This window comes from Haliotis rubra, unplaced genomic scaffold (assembly GCF_003918875.1).
Source record: "Haliotis rubra isolate DU_JTF1 unplaced genomic scaffold, ASM391887v1 Scf94, whole genome shotgun sequence".
Taxonomy (NCBI): Eukaryota; Metazoa; Mollusca; class Gastropoda; order Lepetellida; family Haliotidae; genus Haliotis; species Haliotis rubra.
In genome coordinates this window covers 353,185-364,700 of record NW_025767679.1, presented here as the reverse complement: position 1 = coordinate 364,700, position 11,516 = coordinate 353,185, and the positions used below count along the sequence as shown (strand labels likewise).

The window sequence follows — 11,516 nt, the reverse complement described above, 5'->3', positions numbered from 1 at the left end:
CATTATTAAAACATTTCAGCCAGATATATTGTAGTGTAATACTTGAAAGTAAAGACAACAAAATGTTAAGATCAGAGATTTAAAACTCATACCTCATACAAACAGTTACCATAATAAAAAATACCGCGTGATGACAATATACGGGGCATAAGACAATAGTCTCTGGTGATAGCGTTGAAACCACTTAAGAATAATATATCAGAGTAACTTACATCGACAAGGCATTTTCAGAGGACGTCATAAAAACATGCTTGCTGGGTTTATTCGGTAACGCGTGACAACTGTCATGAAGACTTAGTGTTAAATGAGTTGAAGTGTATTAAAATCCTACATACTACTCAAAATAAGTTAAGGAATACCGGATTCCATGCCTTCTATTGCTATAGCTAACCTGTGAAATAAATAATATATTTTTTATCTTTGTGTAGAATATTTTTTGCTTCCTTGAAAGGAGAAAACAGCTAAAGCTAAAGAGACAAGAATGTAATATTCATCCAAATATGAAACATTATCTCACCTAGTGATTGAGAGTTTGATTAACACGCTGCAGTGACCACGTAGTCTCAAGCCTGATACATATGCAAGTTACAGAATGGACCATACAAAGTTGACAAAACAACAATGCCGTTTCTCTCAAATATTTCAAATTTAACCCGTCAACAGTTTTCAGTTTGGTCCAAGGACATCGAAAACGAACGCACGAACGGGTTCATTTCTCCAGATTGATATTCATTGCTGTAACTTAGAAGTCCACTGCATTTCATCATGGAGTGCATGCAGTCAGCCTGCCTTTGATAGAGTTTCACACGAAACAATCACGTCCTTCATGACACTGAAATGTGGTCACCAAGGTTACCTTAATGTCATGATCACGAACACAATTCAAGACGTACACCAATATAATAAATAGGGGCCGTTTTCAATATCCATTGAAATCACTGGTGTCCCTTGTTGTAAATGCGTAACATTCGGCATTGAGTGACAGTATTGTGGCAGTATGCCATGGCCCCCTTTTCTGTCAATGCAGGTCAAGGTCGAAAGGTCATATACTTGTGAGCTGTGATTGAGACGTTGGCGAATTGTGCTTCCAACCTTTCTTTAAGATCCCTATGCACATTTTGGCGTTGAAACCAAAGTAAATTATTGGATTGGCAGCGCTGTTGAGGGGAGCGAGGCTCTGAATAAATGTGCTGGCGGCCACCATGTCTTGTGTCCTCGGTACATTGAGGTAGACATCGACGAGATCAAACACAAAGTAGGGGCTCCAGCAGATGATGAATACTGCAAAAAAGACGGATAACAACATGATTAAACCTCAAGACCAGAAAACATTGTTGCCATGCATCAACACGTCGCCAGTAGCAATGTTAAAAAACAATTGGTTTGTGTCCAGGATGCAGACAAATGCCAAGCAGGAACAGTTGCAATCAGCTGCTCCTGTATACAATGTGTGAGACGCCTACGTCGAGGTAATTTTGTGCTACGTGACGATTCGTTGTATTGCCGGTTCTTGCCGCTAAAAACAAATCAATGAAGTGCAGCCGTAAAGAACGCTGTCGTCCCCTCTCCTTTTGTGCAGCGAAATGTCTATCAACGCTTAGATCATGGTTAGCAGTGAGTGAGTGAGTGAGTGAATTCAGTTTTACGCCGCACTCCGCAATATTCCAGCTAAATGGCGGCGGTCCGGACCAGACAGTCCTGTGATCATAAGCATGAGCATCGATCTACGCGATTGGGATACGATGACATGTGTCACCCAAGTCGGAGAGCCTGACCACCCAATCCCATTAGCCGCATCTTACGCCAAGCATGGGTTACCTAAAATCAATGCTAACCCGGATCTTCACGGGTTCATGGTTATCAGGATACGCTCACTGTTTCACGAACACCTTGTATCATCACTATTTGATAGTGATTCATAAACGCTTCTTATCTGATTTTAGTAGAGAATTCACCTAAAACCCAGAAATGGGCTTCGTGGCTGTGTATCTAAAGATACATTTGGAATCACTTATATTTAGATTTTATGAATGGAATACATCACACATGAAATCAAAAGATAAAAATACATCCTCATAATTTTACACACTATGTATTCTGAACCACTTAACCTTTTACAAACCCATTACAGACAGACATTTATGTATACTGTATATATTACTGTATATATACTGTATATTTAACATTTTACACAAAAGTGGGCGTTTGTTCAACTTATGACTTCTATTTCATATTACCGTATTACTTACATTTTATGTAAGATAACATTTAACCGCTGCGACTTTTTCTGTTATTCAGAACAAGTTGGAAAAAGTGATTACACAGCAAAGCTTACCGTCAAGTGTTACAATTTTCTTTAACATGTAGTGTCTCCCAAATACATTTTCAGCAGGGCGTAGCACACTCTCCTTCTTTGGATACAATAATTGATATTAACACTTGGTTTATATTAGTTTCTATATCATGTTGGGCTTTTTGCTACAATAATTGATGTTAGCAATTTGTTGTTTTTAGTTTCTGTATCATGTTATTTGATGCAATAATTGATGTTAACATGTGGTTGTTTTTAGTTTCCATTTCATGTTGTGCTCTCTGAAACAAGAATTGATGTTAACACTTGGTTTCTTTTTAGTTTCTATTTCATGTTATTTGATACAATAATTGATGTTAACACTTGGTTGTTATTAGTTTCCATTTCATGTTGTGCTCTTTGAAACAAGAATTGATGTTAACACTTGGTTGTTTTTAGTTTCTATTTCATGTTCTAAGATGCCTAGCGGTTAGAACAATCGAAAAAAAATACATTATCAGACAATAAAGGTATAGTTTTTTGATGACGTAACAATTGAATGACGTTATCCCGTCACTGCGCCATTCTAGTGTGCCTCCTCGTAATCGAACTATTTTACATTACGTCACAATGTAAGCGACGTCACGATGCATCTCAGTTGTCATCGCCTCGTACGGCCTCCTACAGTAAACTACACCGTTGCATCCAGTTTCTTGGTTTGCTGTTACTTCACGCAGCTAACATCACTGGTGCAAACATTACGTTTATGTTTTACGACGGTTAAAACGTGTCATTTCGACTCAAGTTTTCAGCGACACGGTAACGTTCGTAATGTTTACATTCCCACAATGCAATTGTGGAATGTCGCTTGACTACTCAACTTCCTCTGGATGTACTGATCTAAACTTACGCTGGTAGTAGAAATGCAACGTTCATATTGCCCCATATGGTTTACGTTAATGACAGATGTAATTAAAATAATTCAGAGAAGATATTTCATCCGAACGTAAACCGTCATCAAACTGTTATCATTTGTTTTTTTCTGGTAACGTTCGTCTTAACGTAGGGGGCAGACACATCAATAGAACAGCGCGCCAGTTAGCCCTGTGCGAGGATTCTTGATTTAGGCCACCGACACCGTCGTTTGTTTTCTGCCTTAAATTAATCGTAATTATCTTTAGAAAGTATTAAATTTGGCATCTTAGAAAAGAAATATACTTCGCCCTACCACCATGTATAGTGTAATAAAACACACTTTTGCCCTGAACTATTATAGTTAAAGGCAAAAGTGTGTTTTATTACACTATACATGGTGGTAGAGCGAAGTGTATTTCTTAATTATTTGATACAATAATTGATGTTAACACTTGGTTGTTTTTAGTTTCTATTTCATGTTGTGCTGAGAGTTGAATAATCATATGCATGAATAACTTAACATAATACTTTAACATCTGTCATTGCGTGCCCTTTTTGGAATAGGGGTGCCCCTTTTGAAATTCTGTCGCCCTGCCCTGTTTGGACCCTGGGGGAAACACTAACATGGAAGAAGGTCATTCCAGTTGTGTAAATATATCATCGCCCGTGTTCTCTGCAGAAGATTGCTGGACATGATCTATGGAATTCTGTATTTGTTCTTCTTTGTCTAAAAGGAAACCTACTTGGAATCCGATTTGAAAAGAATTACACGCCCAGAAACATTTCTTTTCTTCCTGTTGAAGAAATGCTTGGTTTATTTAATTCCGCCTACGTTAAAGAACGATATGTCACCATGTATATCCAATTTGTCAAAGTACGTGTCAATCACAAAAACAATTTAGAGGTATTTTATTCATTTCATCTGCATTAGCCCTATACTTCTTCAAGATAATTCCCAATCGTTTTCTACACTGAAACCCGAAGGACCCAGCCACCTTACATATATACTTCGAGTCTTCTTTATTACTCCTGACTTTTTTATTAGGACGATATTGATAAATTTGTAGACTGAAATTCAACTCCGATTTGGTAAGTTGAAAACTAGACTTTCACTCGATGCATCTTCATCATCTGGAACTATTTTATACAGCTTTGTCAGTTTAAACTTGTAACATGTTGACATAAAGTTTCCCCTTCACGGCAATAAACACTATATCGTCCATTGCACTTAAATATGTTTTAAATATTGCCTTAGTTTAAGACGCAATAGCATCGAAATTACCATAGGCGCCAGTTTCCCATGTAAAGTAAACATTAATCGATTCAGTGAGCCAGGGCATGATCCCAATGATTGGAACAAACTTCAAATGCAGATTACATAAATATATTGGAAAAGAAAAGTGTGGAGGAAGACTGAGATGAATTCGAATGAGCGAGAAAAAAACCCATGAGAAACAAGCAACATTTGTACGCGAGGTGTGATATAGAAACTGAATTGTGAAATGCCAGGGAGGATGACTACCAAGTTTGCAAGGAACCCCGCGTCTGTTAAATTACCTCTGTACATTCGGCTGATGAAATGTATAGTTATTGTAGGTTTTGTTATATATGTTTCGACAAGATTGCTTTTTCATTATAATTACCCATCAGTTTTACACATCATGCTTTAGTATAAACAGGTTTTGTGGGAGTCTCCGAATACATCCATATGGATGTATAAAGTCTCAGAATACATCCATATGAACGTATAAAGTTTCCCAGTATATCCGTATGGACATATAAAGTCTCCCAATACATCCATATGGACATATAAAGTCTCCCAATACATCCTTATGGACATATAAAGTCTCCCAATACATCCATATGGACATATAAAGTCTCTACATCCATATGGACATATAAAGTCTCCCAATACATCCATATGGACATATAAAGTCTCCCAATACATCCATATGGACATATAAAGTCTCCCAATACATCCATATGGACATATAAAGTCTCCCAATACATCCATATGGACATATAAAGTCTCCCAATACATCCTTATGGACATATAAAGTCTCCCAATACATCCATATGGACATATAAAGTCTCCCAATACATCCATATGGACATATAAAGTCTCCCAATACATCCTTATGGACATATAAAGTCTCCCAATACATCCATATGGACATATAAAGTCTCCCAATACATCCATATGGACATATAGTCTCCCAATACATCCTTATGGACTATAAAGTCTCCCAATACATCCATACGGACGTATAAAGTCTCCCAATACATCCTTATGGACACATACAGTCTCCCAATACATCCATATGGACATATAAAGTCTCCCAATACATCCTTATGGACATATAAAGTCTCCCAATACATCCATATGGACATATAAAGTCTCCCAATACATCCATATGGACACATACAGTCTCCCAATACATCCACGTGGACATATAAAGTCTCCATATGGACATATAAAGTCTCCCAATACATCCATATGGACGTATATCAGTTTTTGAACAATTAGATAAACAAGATGAAAGAACACTGAAATTGACCACTTGTACTTAGGTTTGGGGAAGATCCATTGATGCTCATACGTTGCAATATGGTTATCTAGAAGTAGTAGGGACTAAAACTTCGGTATACACAATGTTTCTAAACGTGGAACAGTGTGAGTGTCTCATCAATATATATACACATCATCCTTCATCTACATTTCTGGCTGGCCCTCAATTCACCTCTTTACCTCTTACTACTTCAACCCATGAAGATCCGGGTTAGAATTGGTCTACAGCACCCCATGCTTGTCGTAAGACGCGACTAACGGGATCGGGTGGTCAGGCTCACTGACTTGGTTGACACATGTCATCGTATCCCATATGCGTAAATCGATGCTAATGCTGTTGACCGTTTATTGTCTGGTCCAGACTTGATTATCTACAGGCAGACGCCATATTGCTGGAATATTGCTGCGTGTCGCGTCAAACAACAATCGAACAAACAACTAAAAAATATCTTTGATTTCACCAATGTGTAACCATCCATAATCTATCTCAGCAATATGCAACTCTGTGGAAAAAGTGTTTTTGTTTATTTCACAGCAAAATCATCAGAATAAAACAAACGAATGTTCTAGAATGGATAAGATGTTCTAAAGAAACATGGCCAATTGTTCCATAAATGTTGTTTGAAGTCGCTTTGATTTTCATTTTAAAGATTATTCAGTTGTCAAAGGAATTTATATTTCTCTTTTTTTATGTATACTAACCAAAATCAAACCGACATACCTGATTAGGACACTAACGAAGTAGCTATCATTTGCGAAAACAAATGCGTTAAGTAGTTTATTTAAATAATCGTATCAGTTTCAGTAAATACCCACTTCCTTTATTAAATTTATGACACACTGTTTTTTTAAAAGGATTTTAAGATCCTGATAACATTTTCATGCTCTGGAAACCTGACACGTCCTCAGATCTTTTTTCTTACATCAAGGAGAAAACCGTTCGATTTCAGTTATCTGTTTGAAAAGCATATTTTTTTCCAATTATGCTTTTGTCGTTCTTGCATAATTCTGATTGATTAAAGTGAAAAGGTTTTTGTTGCTTGAAGCAAAGTGATTCTTTTAGCTTTCATCTTATCAAAGAATGGCATTGTGTCAGCATACTGTCGGGATTGTCTTGTGGACTTCTTTTGCACTTTTTAACGTGTTATTCTAAGATAATGCGGAATGATGTGTGTTTAATTTGTAAAATATAAATGTGAACAGGGTAACCTCTGCTTATGAGCCATATTAGTAATTTTATTGAAAGAGGTTAATGTTGCAAAATAATCTCTTGCTTATATTCATCAATGTCTAAAAGATCCATCTAAAGACTCACCGAGCACAATCACTAAGGTCATCTTGATGGTTTTGATCTTTGCTTTTGGAATAAGTCCCCTGGAACTGGTGGCACTGTCCTTAAAACGTGCGTTATTGGCTGCAGCATACACGTGGCCTCCTAAAAAATCAATAAAAACATATTTTACAATCAACGCTGACCACAATATATATTTATACATCAAAATCTATCTATCTGAAACTAATACCATCTGCATTTTGTCGCAGTGCGATTCCGTAAGGACGTTCGCCAGCTGAAAATGTTGAAATATCCATTTGGATAATAAGGCAGTTTGGATCATGGATAACTTTTCAAATATATGTGAGGAATTGACATATTCATGGCTGCATTGTAGAGGTTATGAATATGCATGTTCACATTTTGTACCTGACCCATGCAAGGTCAAAGATCATTCAGAGAGATGTCTCACCAGATCACTCATGTTGGCCAATCAAGAAGCTATCAATGATCTCCTTTAAGAAAAGTTCGTCAAGAGCGAAGGTAAACACAGGGTAACGACAGTTTCTCTTTTAGTCCATGATTTGCATGGTTACGTGGTTGTCGAGTTCCAAACAACTGAAGCAGAGTGTGGCCATGATAACTGCTTATTAGAACCTATTGACGTAGATGTTGAGAGATTCGTCATAATTAATATCACAGATCCCCTATACATCCAAAATTGATGACTGGAACCATTATGATTGTTATAATGTCAGACTTTACCACCAGTGTCTCTTATTGTAACATACTGTTGGGGAGACACAGATAAAGTAGCTTCCTGAGACATTAAAGGATCATTTTAAGTGCCAAACGAAGCGTTCAGTCCATATCTATGTACTACAAACCAATTTGTGTAAACGGAATACTACGCACATCAGGCGCCAAGTTATAATCAGGCCCTTTGGCGTCATTCACGAAACTGTAGTTTCTGTTCCCATTTCAGATCATGAGTCCAATCTCATCCGAAAACTAGATTTCAACAATTACCACAAACATCAATAAGACACCAAAAGTCTCTTGGAATTTGGCTTCTTCTTTGGTAACACTCCTCTTAATACATCTCCAGTGTAATCAGAGTAGGTCCCGACCCTTCGCATTGAATTAGACCGCCTCAGTAATCTTATTATCTGATCTATGGCAAAGAAAACATTGTTTGATGTGATGTCCCGAGTGGGTGGTTCATTTGTCTGCACGACGCCATGGACATTGGTCAGTCACGAAATGACCTCATGGATGACCTGACAATTCGTATATGTCCAGTAAGTGTCTAATGAGCTCACGTTTAATCTGTTGATCATGCAGTAATGACAGTTAGGAACACATAAGTTAATTACTTGTGATCTGTGCTGTTAAATATGCACATATACAAGCATACATGTATTAGAGGAAATATCATTAGTATAAACAAGAAACTGAGGATTAATCTATTTGGCAATTCGACACAACCCGCATACACTGTAGCAAAAGTGGCAAATGTATATTGATTGCAGTTTGGGTTCATTTTGACTGAATGACATTATCTATCTGTTCATCTTATGTCCCATCCTTTTCAATCTACCACATAGCACAGGATGAAAACCACCACTGAGCAGGGTGATAACGAGCTACATGTAGCGGTCATAGAGTGATTGGTACAGTATAATCGACCTATGGCTTGGAGAATGTCAGATGCCTAAGCGATCTTCTTTTCCCAGAAGTTTGAAAGGCAGCACATACATTCATTGTCCGCTGTGGTGCAGCGGTCTGTAGAGTAATCTTCGGGAGATAACAGCTAATGACATGTGTTCCATCTTAGCAACTGCACAGAAAAAAATGACATCGTGTCATGCATTTCCTGCTCCTCTACAATTTAATGGGTTCTTTTGTGATATCAGTTTCTAATGGGAACTGGCAGTTATTTTATAACGTACAGGGGTTACGTCAAATACGTCTGTGTCTCGCATCAGAGGCCAAAGCGCGTTGTACACGTCTCATCTTCTTACATATTTAGAAACGTGAGTAACATGAATGATAAATCGAGTATTTTCTTTCGGAGAAAAAACAAATGTATACTTATCTTCAAAAGTTTCAAACACTGACAAATAACGGACCACACCACACCAAAGAAACATTACCGCCGGGCTGGGTCGTGTTTTTTGTTCTGTCAGTATATATATTTATGTGTTCAGCGGATGCTCCTGAAAGACGTTCGTCTTGTGTATTATCAGTGGAAAAGGACTCGCTGTAGGTATAAACCATTTATAACGTTCGGTGTTTTTGGTAAACTTGAACCTGTTGAGTTTGTAGTGTTTGTTGCATACAGAAGACATTATACCACAACATGACTTTTAATGGGCATCCCGAGCACAAATATTGTTTTGGTTGTAAAAGCTGGTGCAAAATTATCCATTCCCAGTGACAGCAAGAACCATCATTGATATTTTCAATAACTTTTCGCAACACCACATACACAAAAACAAAAAATGGCGAACAAAACAACAAAACAAAAAACAACCAATAAAAAAAAACCCCGAAGACTTAGACAACTTCCAACTGGGTCAATGCTTCAAAACAACGTTTTTTTGTTGTCGACACAAATTACTGTTCTAAACTTGGAACATAGCAAGTGTCAGACCTACTTAATCTGCAAACACAATCTTGCTCCACGGTCATTCTTATTGACAGCTGAACTGACGCTTCTTGGTCTCAGAGTCAGTGGCAGCATTAATGATTTCGTTACGCAGCCTCAGAAGTCACGTTAGCGCAAACAACCGATGGCCACAATTTAACGCGAGTGAATGTTACAGAAGACGAGCGTGAGAGATGATAGCACGAGGGGTTTAATGTAGTTTTGGAAGATGCGTAGGATGAGTGAGGGATGCCACTTTCTAACATTAATTTGATTATATCACACAACGTTGGAGGAAAGACCATGCATTGTGTCTCTTTGGCCAAACCTATCACGGGTATAGTTGGTACAAAGGGAATTCAACACTAATGATGTTCCAGTTTCATATCTAGGGCTAGAATAAAGTGAATAAAGTATCTAGGAATAGTACTTAACATCGAATATACTGAAATGTTAACTAAAATATTGTTGAAACCTATAGATTGATTCTCCCAAGGATCATTATAAAACTAAATGATCGAGCTATCGACCCACTGAGGTATTTGAAATTTAAATAAGTGAAAAAATCGTAATTAAGTTTCTTGTAAGGCGTTTCAGTAACATTTAGATGTGTTACCCGTTTACAGTTAAATGGATATAATTAATTGTATAACCAAGCAGTAAAGGGGAACCCGGTATCATTAGAATATAGTTGAGACTTGAACTATCAACTCAACGGGTTTGTTTGCAGGACACAACAGTAAATGCATGGTATCAGTCAGTTATTTAGACGTAGCGAAGTGCAGTTTTTTAGCACCTTTGCATTTGTGAAGTCAACATCTTGAACAAATGAAACTTTTGAACTGTATTTGTAAATCGTTGAGTTTAGGTAGCAAATGATTGTTAGATTGGTTCTAAACAACGCAGAACACTGATTCTAATAATACCTCTTAACATGAAGCTTAACAGGACGATACCAAGGTTTCTTGGACTTGAACCTTTAGCGTCTATTGCCAGAAACTACTGTGGCTTGGTACACAATGACACAGAAAGCTCAAGAGGAGTATCTGGATAGCTATTCTCGAAACGTTCGTAGCCCTTCGAGCTTCTTAAGACCATGCTTAACACATTTGCTACTATCAAAGTTAAGAATTCTTAGGGCTACGAACGTTTCGAGAATACGGGACCTGATTCTTAACTATCCTTGCACACACGCTGAGCTTATATATATAAAACGTGACGCCTGAAAGGTCTATCTCTGGTGAATCGATTTCATGAGTGATCACATGAGTGATTTTGTACCTCAAATTAGTACAATTTCGTCTTTTCTATGTTTTCAATCTCCTGATTCCGATGCAATTCTCTTCACAACATCGCGACTTGTCAGATTAGGAGGCAACAATTGTAATCAGTCTGTTTTACCAATGGTGGAGCGATGAGTTCTATAGGACATGTTTACAGGCATTAACGTCCAGTCGCATATGATTTAGTATTCATTAGCATGAACTAATAACGCCCCATGCTATAACCCCTACTGAATATGTCATACAGACTGATTACATCTACTAACCTTAGATGTGCAGACTAATGAAGGTCACTTCAACAGCAAACTCCAATGTGATGCTAGGAGCTATGTCTGGTGGTATGCTTAGTTTAATGAAAGTTATTCCACATCAGTCCTTATATAACACAAACATTCTTGGTCCAATTTGATAATAAATAATAGGCAAGGACAAACAATGAAATTATATACTATTCACACTTTGATAAGGATCAAATCAAGGATTCAACAGAAAACTATTATGTGGGGTCAACTACCTAAGCTGACTGTAAGCATGGA

At 37.5% G+C, this 11,516-nt stretch overlaps 1 protein-coding gene across 1 annotated transcript in view; it reads right to left on the bottom strand.

Annotated features, from left to right (window-relative positions):
• Positions 1 to 696: 696 nt before the first annotated feature.
• LOC124264752 (cardioacceleratory peptide receptor-like) overlaps positions 697 to 11,516 on the bottom strand; it is a 103,405-nt gene continuing 92,585 nt past the window's right edge. The window contains exons 6-7 of the mRNA XM_046699527.1: positions 7,090 to 7,209; positions 697 to 1,281 (exon numbers count right to left, since the gene is read on the bottom strand). Of these exons, the coding sequence (XP_046555483.1) occupies positions 1,043 to 1,281; positions 7,090 to 7,209 (359 nt within the window). The 3' untranslated portion in view covers positions 697 to 1,042. The remainder of the gene's footprint in view (positions 1,282 to 7,089; positions 7,210 to 11,516) is intronic.